At 34.3% G+C, this 24,660-nt stretch overlaps 1 protein-coding gene across 11 annotated transcripts in view; it reads left to right on the top strand.

The window, feature by feature from the left end:
- The window catches only part of Ptprz1 (protein tyrosine phosphatase receptor type Z1), a 188,787-nt gene that overhangs the window by 118,335 nt on the left and 45,792 nt on the right, over positions 1-24,660 (top strand). For 10 of the 11 annotated variants that reach the window (XM_004856451.4, XM_087204590.1, XM_004856450.4 and 7 more), the window contains exons 7-11: positions 796-953; positions 1,092-1,242; positions 12,088-12,272; positions 13,681-13,807; positions 20,555-20,601. In XM_004856451.4, coding sequence (XP_004856508.2) covers positions 796-953; positions 1,092-1,242; positions 12,088-12,272; positions 13,681-13,807; positions 20,555-20,601 — 668 coding nt within the window. The remainder of the gene's footprint in view (positions 1-795; positions 954-1,091; positions 1,243-12,087; positions 12,273-13,680; positions 13,808-20,554; positions 20,602-24,660) is intronic. The other variant, XM_087204588.1, reaches the window with a different exon arrangement.

Here is a 24,660-nt window from a genome sequence, read left to right as displayed (position 1 = left end):
TTGATTTTCTGAGAAAAAAGCTTCCAATAAGTTATCCTTAAATATAATCTTCATTTTAGGCTTTTGAAGATAATCTTCGCCAGAATAAGGTTTTGTTTTTGCTTTTCATAAACCAGGCTTGAAACTTACGAAAGACTAAATGGTAGCTATTGAGATGATCATATGATTTCTTTTTTTTTTGTATATCCTTTTGTTGGTACACTTTAGGTGTACAATATAATGACATTCCCCATTGGAGATATGTACCTTTACACACTCTCTTGGTTCTTATTTTTTCCCCATTTCCCTGCCCTCCCTTCAACCCCTCCATCCCTCCCTATTTACAAAGACTTTGTTTCCATTTTTTTCATTTTCTCATATTAATTCCATTCCCTTCTTTCCTTTCCCCTACCCTTCCCACTTCCCCTTCCCCTTTGCCCCTTTTCTTCCTATTTCACATTATCTTTTATACCTTTTAGTCCTTATTTACACTTTCAGTTTCTCACACTAGAGAAACTATTCAGTATTTACACATGTATAGCCTATTTGATCATATGATTTCTAAATATCTTTTTATAGTATAAAAATCCTCTTCAGCATTGTGTTGCAAAGATAAGGCATCTAACATTATATAGTGATATATTTAAGATAATTTGGAGTATGTCAAACATCATTTTTCTATATACGTAGAATGTTCCTAAAATTTCAGTTCTGATTAAATATATAATAAAGCATGCATCTCTGTTTCATAGACTATTTGAATAGCTCAGTTCCAGTGTTGGAATTCCAGCTGAGATATGTATTATTACTTTGTAGGGAAGCAGGCTGCCTTAGATCCATTCACTTTGCTGAACCTTCTGCCAAACTCCACTGACAAGTATTACATTTACAATGGCTCACTGACATCTCCTCCTTGCACTGACACCGTTGAATGGATTGTTTTTAAAGATACAGTTAGCATCTCTGAAAGCCAGGTAATCTTGGAAATTCACATAAATGAAGTACTTAAATCAATTTTAAAGGAATAATTTTCTTTACTACAGGGTATCTATTTTAAAGCATTTGCTGTTGCCTTCAAAGTAGACATGTAAATTATTTGATCTTCTTTCCAGTTGGCTGTGTTTTGTGAAGTTCTTACAATGCAGCAGTCTGGCTATGTCATGTTGATGGACTACTTACAGAACAATTTTCGAGAACAGCAATACAAATTCTCTAGGCAGGTGTTTTCCTCATACACTGGAAAGGAAGAGATTCATGAAGCAGGTATGTATTGAAATATAACTTTTCTACGAGTCTACAGATTCAGTGTCAATGGCAATTTTTGTATGAGGGAAAATATATAGGACTTAGAGTTCTAGGAATATTTTGATTTTATAGCTTTAGGTAAGTTCTTTAACCTTTCTTAATCTCAGTTACCACATTTACCATCTATCAAATGTCAACTAGAAAAAGCCTTTTCTCCTTGTATGAGTAACCCCATTTTACAAAAGAGAAAAGCAGACATTCTGTAAAGGAAGGCAATTTTTCCAAAACATGCAGTAATAAACAGGAAAGCCACATATACCTCTCCAAATTCACTTCACAGAATCTTCCTGGTCTAAAAGTTGTAAGAGTAATGAAGCAGATGCCAAGGTGTTCAGAATGTGGGGAGATCACTTCCAACTGGGGTGGCCAGGGCCCTCCATGGGACAACCACGTTGGAGCTGAGTCTTGATGTGTGATTTGGATTTTAAAGTGCTCATCTTTGGGTTGCCAGCTTCCAGGGAAAAGCTTACAACCTAAAATGTCTTGAAAACAAATACACTGAATTATTAATGGATAAAAGTGGGTCTTCCTCCTAGTTTCTTTCTTTGGAGGGAAAGAAATATGTATTTGTCAGACACAGCCGAAGTTGATGATGCTGGCTGTGGTGGAGCCTCTGGAGTTTCCCATGAGCCTTTTGAAGCTCAAACAGCACTCAGAACATTTTCCAGTGTTCAGAGGTCACAGTCACATGCATCTGCTGCTTGCCCCCTTTCCTTTAAAATGAGTTTGTATGGTTCATGACAGAAACACTCGCCAGGGGCCTTTGCTACGGGGACGGAAAGGTTATCCAACTGGATGGGCTTCTTTGATCTCAGTCCTCCACTGCATTTTTTTCCATGTATAATTTTAATTTAATAATTAACTTCTTTTGAAGATGAGGCATTAAAACTGCATATTTATATTGTTTTAATGTGATGTATGTGAGAATTGTTTGTCCTTTAACAAAAATAAATAGCGATGAAGATGACAATGATGAATAACCACATTTAATGTGACATTAAATTTCAAATTAAATTGCCCCAAAGTGAGGAAATTTAATTATATTTCTACCCACAATACTAAATACTATATATCCTGTCTGGTAAATACTAGACGATTGATTACAAAAAAGCAAAATTGATTTAATCACCTCTTCCAAAATATGATAAGCTAAATAACAAAATAAACAAATAGGATTCCTTTTTGCCATGTGCATACACATGTGTATACAAAATTTTATATTTTACTAAAACTCTTCATTGGCTCCTCCTTTCTTTTAGAATAAAATCAAAACTACTTGTCATTGTGCGGTAGGTCCTGTTTAGTGCCTACTCATCTTAGCACGTACTTCTCCCCAACTAGCTTCCTTCTCTCATCCTAACTCCATGAGGTTCCCTAAGGACGGAAAGCCATGTTCTCCCAGCTTACATTTAAAATGCTGTTTCTAGTGGGAGTGGTGGTGTATGCCTGTAATCCCAGCACTCTGGAAACCGAAGCAGGGGGGTTGTTGCAAGTTGAAGGTGAGCCTGGGCTGCACTGTGAGCCCAAAGCAAGACTCTGTCTCAAAAAAAAAGAAAGAAAGAAAGAAAGAAAAAAATGTTGTTTCCTATTAGTGGCATGTTCTTCCCTGCTGTCTTCAGTTGCTTGCTTCCTCCTCATTCTTCAAGATCCAAGCCAAGCATCGTTTCCACAGGGAGACCATCTCTGACCCTACCCTGCCACCCCACCCTATCTGGCTCTGGCCCAGGCCTAAGGATGTACATTCAAGTAGGCACCAGTTGTGTAGAGTAAAAGATGAATAATACTCATATGCACTTCTCCAGTGTGCCCAGGGACTCCTGTATTCTCTGCATCCAAATTGCATGGTCATTTTACCATGATAGTTGCCTGTGTACTTGTCTCCTCCCCACAGACTGAGTTCCACGAAGGGAGTCATTGTCTTTTTTCTCTTTACCTCTGTTGCTGAGCTAAAATAAAGCTTTCATTCACTGAATATTCACTTAATGTCCAAAAGAATCCATTTTCCTACAATAAAAACATATCAGCTTGCTTGATGGGTGCTCCCTGTACTGTGTAATGTGTAAATATATACATAGTCCTGAGTTAATGTGGATCATTGTTGTTTTCATAGTTAGTGTTAAGGGCTCAAAGTTGTAAAGGGAATTAAAAAGACTATAATAGCTACCATGTATTATGTGACTTTCCTAGGCATCAAACCATGGATTATTTTACTTAAACCTTACTTTACTCATTTTATGAAATTAGGCTCATATTTTTCATTTTACAGTTTGGGACCTGATGTTAAGTAATTTGCTCCAATTGACACAACTGGAAGGGGACAGAGTCAGTGTTTGAACACACGTGTCCCTGATTTTAAAATCTTATAGTGTTCACACTACTATGCTTTATACTTATAAAGAAACATAATTTCAGCTTATGTAATTTTAAAGTAAAAGCTAATGACTGTAAAGAAATGAAATTTAAAAGAATAGTCCTGGCTTTCAAGTGTTTTGTTTATCCTAAGGTCAGACAGAGGAACAATACTTTGTAAACTCCTTGGTCTTTTGAGTTACATAAATATATGTTGGGCCCCATGAAGGAGGGAAACCAATTTTGTTGAATGGAACTCATAGCAATCAATCTTACTCCCATAGGCCACATGCCTCACTTGTCACAGAATTTCATATCCCTGCAGCAACACTGCTATGACTGTTAGAGTAATAATTATTTATTGCCTATTTATCTGTGGTTTATTTCCAAAATAATTAAAATGGCCTAGCCAACTGGGGGGGGGGGGGGTTAAAAAGCTATTCAAAATAGATTCACTCATTTAAATGGAAAGGACTTACAAATGAAAATTTTTATAAATAAATTTTTACAATAAAAATGCATATCCCCAGGCTGTTTGGCAGTGTGCCTATTCCTAGACACAGTGTCTCCCCAGCATCTTCAAGACAGTCCAGTTTGGGATGGTTGTATTGTGACAAGATTTATAGAGTGTAGGGGAAGGGAGGGGATACAAAATTCAGCCTCTCACTGAAACATCTGCATACAATTTAGAAAATATTGCTCAGTGTTACTCCTTTATATTGCATATCCTTCAGACAAAAGGAAGTGTTCAAGAGCTTTAATTCTAGTTGTTATTGAAGTTTTTGTACTTAATGATCATCATTATTATGAAATTGCATAAGCAGAAGTCCGTCTCTTCTGCACTCTCCATTGCTAGGCCTGGAGCTCTCAGATCTTTCTGCCCTTGCTCTGACGAGTCTCTCTGGCAGAGTCTCAGCTGCTACTGTCACCCTACCCCAGTCTTCCTGTCTTTCCAAGGTGGAAGAACTAGCTCAGCCCAGGTCCTTATACCTGGCCTGCCCATCCCCATTCCAGTGAGCCCCGCAATCAAAGGGTCCTCCATGTACCAAGACATGCTTCCCCTCATCCAGAGAGGCTGGAAGTTATAAAGAACACCTTTTTTAATGGTTTCATAGACTTGAATGCTTATTCATAATTTTTTAAAGCTTTAGCATTTAACTTTTGGATTTGTAATGAAATTTGTATGTTAGAAAACGTATTATGTCAGTTGGATGAGTCTTATCTATACAGTGAAACATTCAGCCAGCTATCATTTTGATTTAATATGAGTCATATTTCAGAGGTCGTCTACATTTTTCATCTCTGCAAGTATTCTTTTCTGCTGAACCGTCATTGTCCCTTACCTGTAGTGAGGGTCCTTGTCCTTTTTCTTGCCTTGCTTCAGAGGCATTTATGTGCCTGCCTTACTTTTATGCTACTATCAGATTGATCTCAGTATTGTCTCTCGCACCTAATGAAGTACCTGTCTGCTAGGCCCTTTGACCCCTTGATGAACGAGGAACAAAGGAATGGATTAAGGAATGAGTCCAGGCTTACTTATTACTTAGCCTTTAGAATTAAGAAGAGCTTTTATGTTATCTTTAAATAATTAAAAACTTTCAGAGTCTTCAGAAGACTGTATAGTACAGCATACAAATCCTATTCACAATTAAAGATGGTTCCTAGGGAAGAAAGACTAATTTTAAAAACAGAAAGTCACTGTCACAATAAAATGGTTGTGAAGTAGTTTATTCATTTTTACTGAGAGAAGGGAAATAGCTAAATAATTCACTTTCATTTTAACTCTGTTAACATTCAGTTAAATTATAATTTAGCATAATGAACTTTTAGCATATCAAGATTATTACATAGTATTTTTACAGATCCCCATTGTATAATAGTCTGCATTTACTGAAAAAAGGAAAAGTGAACTACTTGCTTTTTACTTGCAGTAAAAAAAAAAAGAGAGAAGTTGTGAATCTGCTTAAAATTTTTAAATTTTCGTTCACATGCTGGAACAATTCATGCTTTTTTTTTTTTTTTTTTTTTTTGAGACAAGGTCTTATTATGTAGTTCAGAGCAACTTTGACCTCACTATGTAGTCCAGGCTGGCTTCAAACTTGTGGCAATCCTCCTGACTCCGCCTCCCAAGTGCTAGGATTACAGGCATGTGCCACCTTACCCTGCCAGTTCATGCTTTTCTTATCATAAGTGTTTGTGTTCAATAAACACTTTCTCTCATTTATCTTGTGCATCATCCTGTTCTAGTTCTTTTCTTAGTAAACATACTGGTTTTTGGAAAGTAATTTGATAATTAGAGTTGAGGATCGAATTTATGTTCAGGATTTATTCTTCATTAAATTTAAACCAAAAGTAAATTTTTTTTACAGAAACATAAAATATAGATAAGCATACAGAAGAAAATAGAAGTTCCTTATGTCAGACAGAACCACTATGAGGATTGTGGTGAATATCTTTCCATGCCTTTCTCTTAAATTAAAAATTTTGTCATATCTTACAAACAAGAGGTTATATACCACATGTATGTTTATTGACTTTTTGTAACATTGTGCTCTAAATGTACCTTTCACATAGCTTTTCAAATTTTTATGTAGTATTCCATTGTTCAGTCAAAGTTTATTAAACTAGTACCTCAGTTTCATACATGCAATGTATATATATCTATATTATATATTTTACTTTTATAAATATTTAACATACTCATTTTGACCAAGAGAGGAGAGCTTGCATGAAAATTATAAGAATTTTGCTCTTAATAAATGCATTGTTGAAAAATGTATTTTGTAATACATGTTCCAAATAATTACCATTTTTGATCTGTATTTCTGTGTCCACACAATGAGGTTAGAGGCCTGACCTTATTCAGTTTTGTATTCACAGCAGGCATTAAATAAATGTTTTAAATAAATATATATTTCACTATATACAATCCTCTATTTTTCCTTTTTTTTAGAGAGATACTGTCTTTTAGAATGGTATTTCTTTTCATATCACGAAATGGATATCATCACTTCTAAGAATCATAGAATTTAATAGCACCGTTTTGAAGGAGTTAGTGAAAACTATCTTTTAAGTAATGAGTACTGCATGTGAATAACAGTACAAACATGGCCAGAGTGTAAACCAAGTGAAATTCAGCTTCATCCTGAGCACTATATGCTTTCAGGCTGCCCTCTTAACACATTTGAGGTTCTCCTAAAACGTAAGGGCCTATTGAAGCATGGCAGAAAGAAAGCTTGGGCTTTAAAGCTTGGTGCACTTTTCCTATCAAACCAATTCCAGCAGCAGTCCTTACTAGTATAAAATTGTCAAGTTATTAATCTCTCTGGTCTTCAGTTTCTTCATCTATGAAAAGGAAAATTCACAATGGTCATTTTATAGGTTTGTTGTTAGGTTTAAATAAGCTAAAGTTGCCAAAGTATTGTAGTGTCTTGGACATAATGTGTACCAGACTCATCACTAGTATTATGGATATGTACACAGAGAGGCAAGAAATCACAGTGAGCATGGAGTACTATTCAAGGTTTCCAAGGTTAAGGCATTTTAAAATTGTGAAGTAGCATTATAGATGCACTTCAGATCTCATTTGTTATCTCTCTGTTGTATTTAATACAAACTTTTTGAAAAAGGTAATAAAATATAAAATCTTTTCAAGGTACACCAAGATAGAAGTGTCTTTGTACCATAGCGTACTTGAACTACAAGAAATTTACTACTATTTCTGAAAAGTATCATGATGAATTATATATTAGTAGACGTACCTGTTTGAAGGTCAGTAGTTGTAAATAGCATTTGTTAAGGTCACTTGTATATAAATGTCAGAAAAATGGAATGAAGATTATTCACTTCTTAGAAGATTCTGCATTAAAAATTGAATTGAGAAAGTTACCCTGTCCTTGGAGAAGATTGTGAAGTAGGTAGAATTTGAAAGCGTTATCATTCAGGAGTACTACACAGCGATAGAGTTTTCCCAATTATTATATTGAACATTTGTGTCAATGTTTAAATTAGCTTTACTAAGGCCCAACACTCCTGAGAAGAAACCATAACCTTGTAGTTTGTCCTCTGGGTCTCTGCATCTTTAAGCTTCTCTCAGAGTAGGTATTAAGTTACTTATCTTAATATTTTTTAAATGAAGCTCATAAACCTCAAATAAGGATATGGTGGATTTAGAAGTACTTTTGTAATGAGCTGTATTTACTCACCAATTATGAACTGCAAATTAGTGGGAAATAGCTGAGTCAAACGTAGTATAGTCTCAGGCAATTATGACATTTTCTCTGCCACTCCTAAGAACCACCTCCCTGTCTTTTCCTGTCTATCCACATTTTTGGTCATAATACAGGGCACTCAGGCTACACCTTCTTCCTGGAGGCAGCTCAGAGCAAGAAAGGCAAAGGGAGCTCATACCCGCTTGGCCATCATATCATCTTTCCTGATTAACAGACGGATTTGTGTCAGCCAAGGAATTCATGCTTTTCCTTTTCATGTCTTTTCTTTTTTTTCTTTTTCCTCTGCTCTTTTTTCCTTTTTCTTCATGACAAGTCTTAATCTTTTGGTACTTTTTCCACAAATAATATGTGTTCCTATGTGCTAGGTATTCTTTCTTCATGAGAATAATAAGAGGACAAATGGTAAGCATGGTGCTTATGCCAGCCAAAAGTTTGTAAAGCTTTTGCAACTTTGGGAAATATGTTTAATTTTGACAAGCACTAATTAATTTGATCTAAGTAGCAGATTATTTTTTCCAGTTTGTTGTGCATTCCTCTATGAAAGAAGTTCAGAATTTGAAAACTAAAGGCATCCATTATATTTTAGACCTTACTGATTTTAAAAGTTATAAAGCAATCACAGGAATGAGCTTCCTACAGGGAAGAACAGCACCTTCTGCATTATATTTCAAGAGTGCTGAGACCAAGTAAGGAGTGCCTGAAACAAGCAGAAGATGGTGGAATGTTGAAAATGTTTTAAAGCCAGAACATCTATAGCTCTCTGATAAAGGACAGCTTTGCAGGATCTTTTGCATGTTCACGGTACTGAAACTTGTTCTTGCACTCTGTATGATTTGACATGGGCCCTGAGATGTGTCAAAACCTGACTCATAGCCAGTGGCCTGCAGGAACCAGGTCCTCCTTCTTGGCCAGGGTCCCCTGGAGAATGAACTGTGACCCAGATCACACTTAGTTCAGGAAAGAAATCAGAATGTAAGATATAGTCCTGAAGAAGGAGTGAAACCTCAACAGAGTTCTGAACTCACCATACATTCGTTACCATCTTATTCTATGGTAGCTTGTACTTTGCATCTAAGTACATATTGATCAGGAAACCCTCCTTGACTGTCAATACAGACAATATGCTGTATAGAATTTATACTGTCCAGGGCCGGGGATTTAGCTCAGTGGTTTTGCTGCCTGCTGCACAAGCGCAAGGACCTGAGTTCTATCTCCGGTACCCCCCAAAAAAGAATTTAAACTGTCTTAATAAGATAATCGGACTATTTCAATAAGAAATAAAGGAAAAGATGAAAATTTTAGTGCATATCAGTCACTTCTCTACTACTTATTACCCAGATTTATGTTTGAACACCAACTAGTATACATGGAATAAATTAGATCGATATTTAAAAGACGAGTTCTATCTTATAGGACAAACTTTTGACAAGATCATAGAACACAGGTGGAAGTAGAGGTTTTTCTCTTTAACTCATTCTGAAGTACATATATTTTCCCCATAAAATTCTGTGTTTTAACAACCAAACAATAAGACTTCATTGCAGATTTATGATATATTAATAAATTATTGATTATTAATAAAAGAAATGATTTACAAATAAATTCATAATTAAAATATAAGATCAGAATATTATGAAATAACCAAGAAACTCTTAAAGACTTGTAAGGAAGAAGGTAAGGAATGAAACTGCTGGCAAAGAAGTAAGAAAAATATCGATTGTTAAAATTTTAAGCACTTTCAAATTGCTACTACTATAAGGTTCGATGAACCTAGACATCCATCCAAATTAGTTTGTGTTATTTAGACTATAGTCCTTTGGATTTTTCTCAATTAATAATTTTATATCTTTCTCAACAGATTGTTATGTTTTGTGTATATGCATAAAGCTAATGAATTTTTAAATGTTTTCATCTTGAAGAATATAGTTTTCTTTAAATCATTCTCTCCAAAAAGTGAAATTGATTAGGAGGACAAAGTCTACAAATTATATTGTCCAGAATCACTTTCACCATCTAAAAATGGATTTAGGACTCATTAGACTAGAGTATGAGGCAGTTCTCTTTCTGTAATGATTGTGTGAACAGCTCACGTTGAAGCTGGCTGTATGGTCTTCTGCCATCTGGTGGACATAAATAAAAGTGTCATAGGGTAGCATAACATGATGTACTTTAAACCTAAATTAGAAGATATTTTCTTTGTCTGAATTAATGTTTTTTAACAATAAAAGAATTGTCTTCTTATTCCTAAAGGAACAACTCACTCTAACCTTTCCCTAAATAAAAAAAATGACTTCATGAGTTTGAAGTGAAAAATTCTGTTAACACAGTTATCCATATAATATATATGGATATGTTTTGTGATTCATTCATATACCATTGACATCATAGAGTACAGATCCTAAAATTGCTGGTACTGATTACTACACGTGAAATTTCAATTTCAATTTATTTAGCCAACTGCTATTTGTGGGCGCCCTCCTGTGTTCATGAGGTGAACTACAGACTAGCAGAGCCAAAAAAAGACTTTGATAACAATACAATGCAGTTGCTCTCACATCTTTGTTGAATCCTTGGAGGTTTGGTGTCCATGATAACTGGTTGAGCTAAATCGACTCCACGCTCCCTTCTACTGGGTTAGTAACTGCAGGTGTCATCTGAAAATAGAGCCTGCATTCTGTGATTTTATTAATTAAACTTTGTCTTTAGAGATCTCTTTCTCTACTTTGCAAATATCTCTGGCCTGTGAAGAGATTACATTTATCATTTTGCTTCATTAACAAAATGAAAAAAATCATACAACTTTTCTCTTCTGCATTGGTTTAAACCATCTCATTATGAAGGCTTTTTAATGAGGTACCAGGGCATTCTTTCTGATGGGACTAAATTTATGGCATGATTCCCAGCATGAGTTTAAATTCATTTTAAGAAGCCCCTGAAGAATTTTTCAGTTTTTGTCAGATGAGACAAATTTTCTAATTCCCTGAAATTAATCACTCAATCTGTTATGTCAAAGTGACTTTTTTGTCAGTAGTTATGAAAAAACATTGAAATGATAGTTTTAATTATTCTATAGGTATTTCAGGTTTGGAATTGTTCATTATTTTATATGTATTGTATATATTTTATATATAAATATATGTTTTTATATATTATATATTTTTATATATTTTATAAATGATAATTTTAATTATTCTATAGGTATTTCAGGTTTGGAATTGTTAATAATTTTTAAAATTCTCTAATAATAAAATGTTCAATAATAGAATATCCTAGCCTAGTCCTAAGCTAAGTATATTTGTTAGATACCAAAAAAGACAAAGATGCAGTGAGCATGAAGATACCTTTTGCTTCTTTGTTTCTAAAAATGAACTTGTGGGCCAGATATATTCAAGATCATGTTCTAGACAATCTAGAAATAGAGTGATATGGTTCTTAGGTTTATAATCTACTAGAGGAACTAAGACATTCAGATAAAAGTAGTATGAGCATTTGAAAATAACGCAATAATACTGGTAAAACAGACAAGTAAAAATAACACATGTCACTTCTGTAGAGATCAGAGCACACATAGTAGAGAGGGTAGCATTTGACCAAGACTTTTCCCAAATGAAAAGTCAGAGCTTGGACAGACCAAAAAAAACAAACAAAAAAAAAAACGAGAAGGAGAATATTTTACTATGGCTTATCCTCCTAACCTAATGCAGGTATTTAACCCTCAGAGTCTTATGCTAATGATATTAAGAGGGCAGAAACAATCTGGCTGTGATGTGCAGAGGTGACGCCTTTTGGGATATGATTAGATTAGGTCATGCAGTTCCCATGATTGAATCTTGGTGGCCTCATAGGGACAGAGGAAGTTCACATAGACACGGAGATACACACTCCCTCTGCCCATGATGTGGTGCAACCAAGAGGGTCCCCAGCAGAGCCAGCGCTGTGAGGTATGGACTTCCAGCCTTCAGAACTGGAAGCCAGATAGACCTGGCTTTGTTTATAAAATCACCTGCGACAGGTTTTTTGTTGTAATGATGAAAAGGTGCCTACTACAATTTTAGATACAGAAAAAAAAATAAAACGTCCCTGATGCAAAAATATAACTTGTATAACTTTTTACCTTACATTGAAATAAAACACAAAAATATTTTCACAATATGTTTTACTTAGTAGAGTCCTAGAAGCCAATGATTATGTCAGCAACTCTTACTTTTTGTTTTCTCTGAAGTTTGTAGTTCAGAACCAGAAAATGTGCAGGCAGATCCAGAAAACTATACCAGCCTTCTTGTTACATGGGGAAGACCTCGAGTGGTTTACGAGACCATGATTGAGAAGTTTGCAGTTGTGTACCAGCAATTGGAGGGTGAAGACCAGACCAAGCATGAGTTTTTGACAGATGGCTATCAAGACTTGGTAACTATAAGACCAGTTGTCTTATCCATGATACCTTTATAGTTTAAATTTCCAACGTAGGGGCTTACAAATGACTGCATATTGTTATGCTTGGTTACTTTAGACTTTGTATGAAGGTCTCCAGTGGGAAGCTGAAACTATACAAAATTAGATCAAAAGCTAGGAGTAAATTGCGGGAAGACAGTGACTTTACCAACATTATAAGAGCAGTTACATATGGAGAAACTTATGAACTGGAGATCATGTAGTGTGCCCTCTCTACAAATAAAGGCACTAAAAGGACAGTTAAATACTCTAATTAGAGTCTCACAGTTATGGAGCAAATTGAGCTTAGAATCTCAGTCCCCTGATATGTTGTATATTGTTTCCTCCATGTGAAAACTCTGGAAAAATAGAGTAGGAAAACCAAAAGTCCTTTGCTTTCCATCAAATTTCTAGGTAACAGATGCGAAGTGATGATTGGGTCAGAACTTTGGGGATGTAAGAAGACAGGTAATTCTTAGCAAATGATCCACCCCACCCCACTCCGCCCATGCACACAAATTAATGAAAGGAAAGTACAGTTTCCTTCTGTGGTTTAAACACCTAGTATTGTACTTTGCTTTGGTAGCAAAGTGTTGCCTATAACGTGCTTTGAGTCAACAAAACCTTTCCTGAATGTAGCTCCAGGGAAGCACCACCACACATGAAATGAAATTGGAGTCTATCCAGACAGCTATAGCCCTGCAAGTCCCGAGAACCTTTGTTTAAATAAAACAGTCATTGTTATTATGTTTAATAGCATATGGACAGAACACATAAAATGGTAACAACTTTTAATTCAGTTGCATAGAATATGGAGATATCGTAATATGGGAAAACTGTGGAATTTGAGTAACTTTCATTTCATGATTATGCAAAGAATATAATTTTATTATTGCTTTGAATATATATTTTTCAGGCAAAGAGATAAATTAGTTTTTCACTGTTTTATCTTTATTTGCAATTGCCTCCCGTTTTTGGTTTAAAACGTTAATTTTAGTTTTCTGTTACTGGTTTATAAATTTGGTGGCTTCTTAAAATGAAACTTTCTAAATTTAAATTTCAAAAAAGTAAAAAACAACCTTGTTTCTTAGCATCTTCATCATTCACAAACATGAAAAATTCATTTTTTTTTTTTTTTTTTTTTTTGGTACTGGGGATCGAACTCGGGTCCTTGCGTTTGCGCAGCAGGCGGCAAAACCACTGAGCTAAATCTCCGGCCCCAGAAAAATTCATATTTAACAGCACCGTATAGGGGTTTTTCTTAGCCTGGTAAAATATAAACGCATCCCATTGCAAAATGAGAAAGTTTCCTAGGACACCTGACTAGTGTACTAGCAGTCTTCTGAAAATAGCTCATTGTACAATTACTAATATCTCTTTTTAGGGTGCTATTCTCAATAATTTACTACCTAATATGAGTTACGTTCTTCAAATAGTAGCCATATGCACTAATGGCTTATATGGAAAATATAGTGACCAACTGATAGTAGACATGCCTACCAGTGATGCCGGTAAGTGCTTCCCTGATACACTTTTATGTTTTCTAAATAAATGAGGCTGCTTTGATTACTGAGTGCACTAGTGCTTTCTTCTGACTTTATATTGTTTTAGCAAATGGCAAAATTGTTTTTCCTTAAGCCTGAATTGCCGGGTAATTTTGTGAAACATGAGACCTATTTCTAAGTGTGGATCTAGTGCAAGACAATGAGTAAATTTATTTTTAATATTGATGTTTTCATTTTTAAAGTAGTAAGAAAATCTGTTTATGTTTGTAGTGCTTATCAAATGCAGATTGCTTTGTGAATATTGAAACTGCTATTCTGGACAATTAAGAATTGGTTTCATTTGTATTTGTTTCCCTTTTCAGCCCCTAAACCACTTTGTAGTAAGTATACACATGATCCTAAGATCATGTGAGGTACTTTGAAATACCTATGCAAAGCATCACAAACAGTTCATCCTAGCTGTTTATCCGCATTTTATAACTTTGTCAGGGGTGCTTTTCTGTGGGTTGATTTTCCAATACTTTTCCTCAAAAACAAAACAAAAGTTCTTTCTAATTGTGTTTTATTAGCATGCATCTTTTGTAAGTATTATGGGAAGATACTTTGATCTCAGGCATATGCAATAACTGAATAAAGTGCTAACGATCAAGATTTGACAATTTACAAGTTTACATAATGAGTTCTCCTTTTGTTAGTATAAGCAGATTTCAAGTAACGGAATGGAAGTGTGAATTTACATATGTGTGAAAATATGTGTATACACATACATCATATGTATATCCATTGATATGCATACATACAATGTAAATATTTGGTCATTCCTATCATGAGGTACTCATTAAAATTTTTAACCATTTTAATGTAAATTAATAGCTACAAATCATATTTATTACATGTCAGTTTTATGTACAGAAAGAAAACTGCTGTGCAGTGGTTTGCAGTGGTTTGCCTTTATTCTAAATGCTGCAGCATGTACTTTAATCCCACATGAGTTTAAATAAAGTACATATTCATTGATCAACATGGCCTAGTTGCCTGAACTAATTGACTTTTTAAGTTAAGGACCGTATGGAAACCGTTGAATGTTATAATATGTATCTCTCCAAAGTACAGAGTACATCTTTCCTGTTACTTTTAGCAGAGTTTCTTCCAAAATCAGATTATTTTTAAATGAAAAGCAAGCTCTAAATTTTATTGAAAGGTGAGTATCAAAGTAACTGACCATGGTTTTAACTGCGCTATATCACACTCTTCCACTGAATGACAACACTCCCCAAAGTTCCTCAGATCAATCCACCTAGACAATGACATCATTAGTAATACAACATTGACCATGTTAGGTGACTAGATTAATGTGTGGCATACAAAACAAGAGTCTTCTCTACCCTTGTTTGTACATTTTAAACTTTGAATTATGTTGAATATATTCACTTAATTTTACTATCTTTATTTAATTATGCTGCTGTAATTATGGATGTACCATGGCTCCATAATGCTAAGTGAAATAAATCAGACAAGGAGGTTAAATATTGCTTGGTTTCTCTTATATCAGAAACCCAAAGTATAAGTAATATAAAAAGTAAAATAAAAGAAAGATGATAGGGCCGGGGATTTAGCTCAGTAGTTCCGGCGCCTGCCTCACAAACACAAGGTCCCGAGTTTGATCCCCGGTACCATGGTACCAAAAAAAAAAAAAAAAGAAAGGAAGATGATAGAAAAACAGGAAAATAAACTTTGTGGAGATGGAAACAAGATCTGGGGATGGGTGCAGATGAGAATAGAAGAGGGGAAAGGGAAGTAAAAAGATCAAGATGCCACACCCCATAATTAATATATTATGTATCAAAAACATATACTAATAAAAATCTAACAAATGTTTTCTGTACATAAAAGTTTTCCAATTTAAAAAACTAATTACATTAAACTAAACTTATTCTTTCTATTCACTATTCTAAAATTTGCAACTTTCTGAATATTTTTGTTCTATTTTTAAGAAGCTTATTGCATATGAAAAAACAGATCAAATGTCAATTTTCTACCAAAGCAATTTCTGAGTGATTTTTTTTAGATTGAGACTATTTTGGCAAAAAAAGATAATGTTCTGGAATCATTTGTAATATTTTCATATTTGTACAAAATAATAAATATTATAACTTACTTTCTATTTTTTCAAAGGATCTGGACACTGTTGAACATTATTATAATGAGATGCTAGTTTGGAACACCACTTAATCTCCGTGGATGTCTTAGTCCCTTAAAACATTGTGTACAGTAGAGATGCTTTAGAAAAATATGGTATTTATTTGATATTTTGACATGATATACCTCTTTAGAACCCAGCATCACAAACTTAGGTAGAATATTCCCTAACTAGTCCTATGAAAAATCCCTTTATTAAAAGTTTTGGATTTTCTTTTTTCCTTGTCTCATTCCTCATAAAGAAAATATTAGTTCCCTTAGAATTTATTCTTTATGATTTTGAAGGTTGTGTTTTAACTTATATATGTATAACTTAGTATAAAAATTACATTATTGTTAATATTATTTCTAATGTAGATATATCACAGTAAAAGCCTTGACACCAAAACTATCATGTGGTTTGGTAAAACAACCAGACTTAATGCCTAAGAAATTAGTGAATTTTATTATTTATGTGGCTATATAGAAACTTGTGAGTGTTGCTTATTTTACAGTTTTTATTAGCACCATTTCATGCTGTTATGTTATTGATTACTTTATTAGCACTATATGATATCTTATTATTCTATTATTATTTAGGATAACCTGTTTTATAAATATTGTGCTTTTTTTGTTTTGTTAAAAAAAATAATGGAGGTAGTTTATAATTGCCCTAATTCTTGCATAGATTTCAAGTATTCTAATCAGTTTGTGAAAGGAAAAACTCAGTCTTTGAAGTTGTGAATTTAACTTGCTAATTTGATTAAGTTGTATATTTAAATTGATAATTTGGTTAATTTGTTTTTTGTACATTTTAGTTATACATGGTACTGTGTACAACATTATCATCACAAACTATTGTCCATTTGCTATTATTTCAAATTACTCTTTTAAAATAAATGCATAAATTCATACTAAGAAACTAATCTAAATTTCTCAAATAAGCTTTATAATATAAAGAAGAAAAATATTTTTGAAAACCATTTTTAAACATTATATCTATGAATAAGTAATCCATAAAAATATTTATTTCATGACTATATTTCACGGTAACTAAGATAATTTTGTTCGTTTCTTATCTATAAGTTAGATTATTCACTGATAGAAGACATTATTTAAGCAGGACCTTGAGTCCACATGCTAAATTTAAATGCATGATGAATTAAATGAACACATTTGCCCTAAGTCTGTGTGCTTTTCAGTTGTATGTGGTTGTCTTGTTAAGTCATTATTCATCTGTCTTTATTCTGCCTGTGTTATTGGTGCTACTATACTGTACATGGACATTTAAAATCAGAGTGTGAAGCAGTTGCAGTCAATATTGCTTTTACTTTTTACACTGTGAACCTTGGTTACCTTTAAATGATTAAATAAGCTTTGCCTATCAACCCACAGCAGCGTCGCTTTTTTGTTTCATGGAATATTAATGTTTTACTAATGTGGTACTTTTAAAACCAATCTAATATTGCATGTGCCCCAATACAAACTCCAAATAAGTCAATAACTTTGTTATTACATAAATGTGAATTTTAAATTTTCAATGAAAAAATAGATGATAGTCACATTTACACTTTTTTGTAGCCTCATGGAGTCTGCTTTGCTAAAGTGAGGATATGCAATAAGCCAGTATAATTTTTAAACTCTAATATACCAATAATATGTGTCAATCAGTTAGGAAAATATCAGTTCTATAATTTATGAGGAAACCACAGACCAAGGCGAGCCCAACATGATGACCTGGTGCCAATCAACAAGTTGCTACAGTCTTGAACCCTGAGACCTAGAAGTCTGACTTCAGAGTCTTTAGGAAGATAGAAAATCTTCCAAAATTATTTTATTTCAACATTGTTCTGAAGTTCAACAAAAACTTCTGGATTCTGGGGAATGGAGGTGTTCCTAGGAAACACCAGAATTTAAGTCAGTTAAAATGATCCGAGTCTAGTTGGAGAACAGAATGAATCCTTTAAAATGAATTTATAGTCACCACTACAAAGGCACCACCTCTTAGGTAATCACCCATGACAGTGTCGTGGGATCAAGAGGGTCTCAGAGTGCAGCTTGGGCCTACAAGTTCAGCCCCAGAGCCAAGAACATCCACAGAAAATTTCTTACTTGTTATTGCAGTGAACAGCAAACTCAGTTATAGTGGTAGCCATTGATATTCTTTTGGGGATGCGATTGAGCTAAAATATTGGCTTTTATCTTATAGGAAACATAATCCATTTAATTTATGCTCTAGTAAAGAGGTAAAAAAATAAATGTATTGAGAGTACTGAAAAAATAAAATCAATTCTTAATATGATAAATAAATGTACCTCATCTGACCTAATGAAACATGAAAATTACCTTTGCTCATTGAAAACATGTAGTCAGGTGGAGTTAGACCATGCTTTTTAAATTTTAAAACATTTTCTTATGAATACTAACAGGAATAGAAAATTGTTGAGATATTTTGTAGACAAAGCAATTAAATCTGTGATATAATATATGTATCACAAACAAGTATTTAATTATTATTTCCATTAAAGTATTTTAAAGATGGAGGGAAAGAGATGGCTCCATTTTAAACCATTTTCCATAGAACTAAGAATTAATTGTCTTGTGCTGAATTTGAAGATGGTTGCATGAATGAACTTCTGTTGTTATAATTTTTAGAAAATCATCTTGAAGGTTATTTCTATCACAGTTTGGTTGCATCTCACTGTTAAGTTAACATTTGTTTATTTCATTGAAGATTACAAAGATTCTAGTGTTTGAGACCATTGAAATCACTTTAATTCAGAAATATTAGGAATAAAAGCATAAAAAGCTGAGGGTAGGAAAAGGATCATTCAGTATAAAAATAGAAAAGAGAAAACACTATTCAAATAAAAGTTTCTAAATTCATGATCAGTTTTAACAGGAAAAATGAAAATTATAATTTAAGACTGTTATTCCTAGTGAGGTGTTTTCATTTTTATAGCACAGAACATTATTCAATGTAAATAACATTGAAATAATTATCCAGAGTTCAATTAACTTTACCTAAATCTTGAGAACTAGATGCATTTTTAGATTTTACTTGATCCCTCTTCTACATAGAATTCATCCATAGAACTGTATTTTGTTTTTATATTTATTAATGTCTAGAAATTTTCTAACAAAAAGAAAGTCCATACCAAAAAACAAGCCTGGGTATGATGATGTATTTAGTGTTAGTTCAGTTATGCCATGAAATTTCTATAGAATAAGCATTTGCTTTGAGGACCAGTAAGGACATAAAACAGAACATACGCAGCATCAAAGTAATGCAGAGCAACTTTGGAGATGGAGTGAGATTTTATAAAAGCATCTGTATGAGAAGGATATCGTTATGATGATGGTGAAGCTTTGTCTAACGTGTTCCAATGACCCAAGAAGTTCAAATGAAGACTAAGAAATATCTCTGAGCCAGGCGCAGTGGCACATCTATATCCCCAGAACTCTGGGAGGCTGAGTCAGTAGAATCACAAATTGAACCCCACCCTAGGTGATTTAGAAACTTAGTGAGATCCAGTCAGAAAAAAAGAAAAAAAAAATTAAGAGGGCCAGAGGTGCAGCTCAGTGCAAAAGCCCTGAGTTTAATTCCCAGTACTACACAAAAAGAAAAAAAACATTCTCTGGCCCCCATTAATATGGCACGATGGATAGATGCCTTACAGGAGAGAGAACCCACTCTTAGCCCTTCTTGACATTTGTTGACAAGTTTTATTTCAGTACTGAGATATCCAGTATTGGAAATAAATGGATTTTAATTGGTTGAAAAAAACAGACTTGAATGAACCTGATTACTGAATTCTTTGCATAGACAGCCTGAGCTGTTTCCCTGGGGAGAATGCCAGGAATCCATCTGTTCAGTCTTTCGTGGTGTCGGCCTCGGCTGGAAAGCATTCTCCTGTATACAAATAAGAACAAGCCCAGGTCTGAAGCATAAAGAAATAATTATTTGACCCTCAGTCAGAAGGAAGCAGTAGCCGGGGATTTAGCTCAGTGATTCTGCCGCCTGCTTTGCAAGCACAAGGCCCCATGTTCAAACCCTGGTACAAAAAAAAAAAAAGAAGAAGAAGAAGAAGAAGAAGAAGAAGAAGAAGAAGAAGAAGAAGAAGAAGAAGAAGAAGAAAGCAGTATCCAAACAAACAAAAATAAATCTTGCCAATCCTCTAGGAAAATCCCTGGCATTTCCCCAACTTTGTTGTTATCAGTCCTGCTAAGGATGAAAGAAATTGCACTGATGAAAAATTATTTTAATTTCTTTATATTCACCTACTTCATCCTCACTGTCCTTTTCCTTCTTAGCTTCAGTAAGATGGGGATAGAATCGGGGAAGGAAATTGGAGTAGTATCACTATAGATATTGCAGTTATGAACTCAGCTACACGTAAGTTTATGTAGTGTTGTATTTGATAGTATTGAAAACTAAAGTCTGAAATTTTTAATTTGAGAGATTGAATATTTTCAAAGCTAATATTAATTGTACTTTCCCTCCCGCTTTCATTAAAGCCCGCGGGCTGAAATAGCTCAGTATAAATTTTAATAATTTTGCTTTTAATTTTGTAGAACTTGACTTTTTTCCTGAATTAATTGGAGCTGAAGAAATAATCAAGGTATCATATCCATTTTATATACATTTTATACATTTTTAAAATTTAAGTCTCTTGTAAGTCATTGTTTAGATTTTAGATATTATTGCAATTTAAAAGTTAATGTTGAAGTATTCATTGTTGTAATAGTTGCTAAGTTTTATAGTCATAAATTTGTATATATGATTCTTTTATGATGAAATTGAAAAATGCTTTGAAAAGTCTAATACAAGAAAAAAAACAAATAAAAATGTAACAGTTTTTGAGTTTGGTGTGTAATTCAGGCCTGTAATCCTAGAACTCTAGGAGGCTGAGGCAAGAAGAACAAAAGTTTGAGCTCAGACTAGGCAACTTAGCAAATCGCTGTCTCACAATAAAACTTTAAAAAGTGGACTAAGAAGTAGTTCAATGCAAAGGCCCTGGTTCAATCCAGATGTGAACAAAAAAAAACGGTGATTATGAAAAACTAATAAACTTTATGTAAAGGTACAAGATCCCGGTGATGAATGTAACTGTATTGTACACCTAAAATGTACCAAAAAACTTAATGGAAAAAAAATAATTATAGCTATGGGCTGTCACTATGAATTCTAACATTTCATGTTCAAATTTTTCTAAAGGATTAAAATAATATTTTACTACTTCTTAATATCACTACAGTTTATAATCTAACTGATGGTTGACAGAATCATAATAAATAAGAACTAAAATATAAATTATATAAATATCTTGCCCATTTCATTTCATGATTGGCACTTGAACTATTCATATAAATGTCTGATGCTAGCACCATGTCCTGTAGGTATGTGGGTATTTAAGAATATCTACAAATTTTAACGTTGTCATAATTTTTAAAAGGAGAAACAATGATTACTTAATGAATCTTATATTTCATCTTAAACCTAAATGTGCCATTCATCATAACTGAAATTATATGTTGAATTCAAGTGTTGTTGTTGATGAGTATTACATAGAAGTTGATAAAATGTGATAACTAATGCTATTATCTAACAATAAATTGCAATTAAACTGTGTTTTCATAGGTATAATTATTTCAATAATATATATAGTGGCTGTTCTCTCACAAGAGATTATTTTACCAAAATGACTGGTCCACCTGTCAATGAGAGTTCATAAAATTCAGCTAAGGATATCTTTGTGTGGTATGTGCTTGTGCACATGCATGTGGTTACATATATGCCTAGAATGATCAATAGAATCAAGTGAAAAGAAGGGAAAATCTATTTTTGTGCTGTTTTATCAATTCAAGTTACTGGTCTGAGTAAAAATTGTTCCAGTAATTGATCTCACTTAGTGAATGATATTCTGTTTGACTTACATAGGAAATGTAATGCACAACATGGACTTTTTTAAAAAAGGACCAAGGAAAGCAGGTGATTTAGCTCAGTGGCACCGTGCCTGCCTCGCAAGCTCGAGGTCCTGAGTTTGCTTCCTGGTACAAAAACAAAAACAAAAACAAACCAAAAAAAGGACCAAGATCTATTATTTTTCATTGTAACTGCCATTATCATGATTCCACATTTATTTTTCTCGTTAATGAGCACTAACACTAAAGCAGCTTTCAGTATACACTTAACAAAAATTATTTGAAATTTTCAGTGTTATTTGCTAGGAAATTTCTACGTGACACTGTAATGTTGTAATTAGTGTAAGATTTAGCTGTGTTAGTAGGCCATAAATGAGCTTGGGATTCCTTTGTTTTTGTCATAACGCTCAAATTGAAGACATCAAAGACCATGTATGTCAGGTTGCATGGGATCTCTCCTGGTACATATATCACAAACACAAGCATATCTTCCTGCTAGAGAAGAAAATGAAGACATTGGAGTACTGTGTCTCTCTACAGGCTGCTTTAAAAAAAGGTTCCTGAAGAGCAGGAAACAAAATAACCTATTAGCCCTGGTATCAACAAGTGCCAGATGCCACACCCAAGTGGTGTCCCTGAGGTTAATTGAATGAACAGGCTGTTCACAGATGTGTGGGAAGGGTCCCAGGAAGCCAGCAAGGGATGGCTTTGTACACTTCAGGGATATCAGGGACTGGTTGCCACACTCAGGCCTGAAATGTGAAAAGAGGATGAAGAGAAAGTAACTCAGCAAATGCTGGGACCTTTGTAGTGGGACAAAGACATCTGTGGTGACTAAGTAGGTAAGGAACCTCGGGGAATAACCTCACTCTCCTGCCACTCACCTGTTGGCAGAACAGAAGGGAGACCTGTGGAAAAAGAATCTGAGAGGGAAAAGGAGACTAGAGAGGACACAGGAAGAAGACACCAAGAAGGGAGAGTATAATACAGAGTCATCATAGTTTCTTGCGAGAGAAAGACTGTGACCTAACAGACAAAGAGAAGTCATTCATGCCAACTGTGCCACTATGAGGCTGTATAAATGGTGGCAATGCCCAGGGGAGGTGCAGCTCACATTCTTTAAAAGACCAAGCAGAACACATTGGCACTGCTGAGGGAGGGGGAGCCAGCTACTACCACATACATGAGCGATTTTAAAGATGGGTACAGGAGCAGTAGTTAGTAAACTTGACTTGGGAAATCAGTATATTTCATGCTATTGAAATTAACTACTGCAAGAAAGAGTAAAATCAGGACAGACTCATATCACAGTTGTTTCCTGGAAGTATGAATTCCCAATGGGATGAAAACATGACTTAATCTGTATACTATTCATTTCAGTTGTCTGCACAGGAATGTATGATAGAGGCTCACAAAAATGGAGAATGTGTCCATAATGATTTTTCATGTGTATGTGGTGCTGGGAATTGAACCCAGAGTCTTTCCATTGAGCTCATGAGCTCACTACATTGCCCAGGCTGGACTTGAATTTTTAGTACTCCTGCCTCAGCCTCCCAGAATTCTGGGATTATGGGCATGTGCCACCAATCATTTTTAAGCCTTGAATATGGATTTTTTTTAATATTTGGAAGAGGTGTAATATTGCCTGCTGAGTTCCATTTCTCTGGAGACTAAACAGGAAGGCCATCTGCCGAGAATGAGGGAAAGGAGGAAAAAAGAGGGATTTGAATAGAGTTTTTGTAGAGGGTAGTAGTGCGGAGTGACATTAGAGAATGAGGCAAATACTCACATTTACAATAATGAGGAAGTGTTTAGAAACTCCGTACTGCTAGCTTAACACTGATCTCAGCAAACCTCTGGATCAGATTATAAGAGAAATATTTTTGAGAACATCTACAAAAAAGAAGTATCTGGCACCAACAGATTCTCACCAAAAGCAAGTCAAGGCAAATTATTTTTATTTCTTTTTGAATGAATTTTTTAGGTTTGCAAATGAGAGAACTTCTTTTATTCAGGAAAGCATTTGGCGAAATCTCAAAAGAGTGCTCTTATGAACTAAGGTATCAGACAGAATGCAAGATTCCACGGAAAAATACAGTACTGACAATTCTTCATCTAGAAAATCTTTGTCTAAAAGAAGAGGGTCGTCATTTTAAAAAGTTCATTCCAATTCAGATAAAGCTGATTCACTCCTTAAGATCTGTCACATGTGCCTCAGAAAATACCTACAACCAGTCAAATAAAGAAGCTTGAAATAATGATTCAGGTATTAAGCTTGGAAGCTTCTGATTCATGCAGGGCAGCTTTCCGTGTGTATAAGACAGATTCCCATTACCACATGTGGTATGAGATTTGGATTCATCCTATTGACTAATTTGTACAGGAGCACTTTTTTCTTCTTTTACCAGGCATTACCTTAAAAGACCTATTAGAGGATCTAGTAGATGATGATTTTTAACAAATTGTTGAGTACCAAGATACTGACAAAATCAAAGTTCCATATGAACTAAAAGATAATATCTTTTTATCTGTGGCAATTTAGTTTTCAAAACTAAATTAGATTAGACAGGCTTAATATTCACAATTTTACATGCACTAGAGAGAGCGAGCAAGAGAGAATGAGGGAAAAGGAGAGAGTTAATTATTTAGTTCATGGTAGACTTCTAGCCAGAACACTCCAGGGCAGGTATCCTAAGTTTGCATGGAAGATTTGGTCTTCTGAATAATGATGCTAAGGGAAGCAGCAAAGCAAATCA

This window comes from Heterocephalus glaber, unplaced genomic scaffold (genome assembly GCF_053883595.1).
Source record: "Heterocephalus glaber isolate CG9 unplaced genomic scaffold, H.glaber_assembly_v1.0 deba00000546, whole genome shotgun sequence".
NCBI classification, from domain to species: Eukaryota; Metazoa; Chordata; class Mammalia; order Rodentia; family Bathyergidae; genus Heterocephalus; species Heterocephalus glaber.
This window is presented reverse-complemented; position numbering and strand designations above follow the sequence as displayed.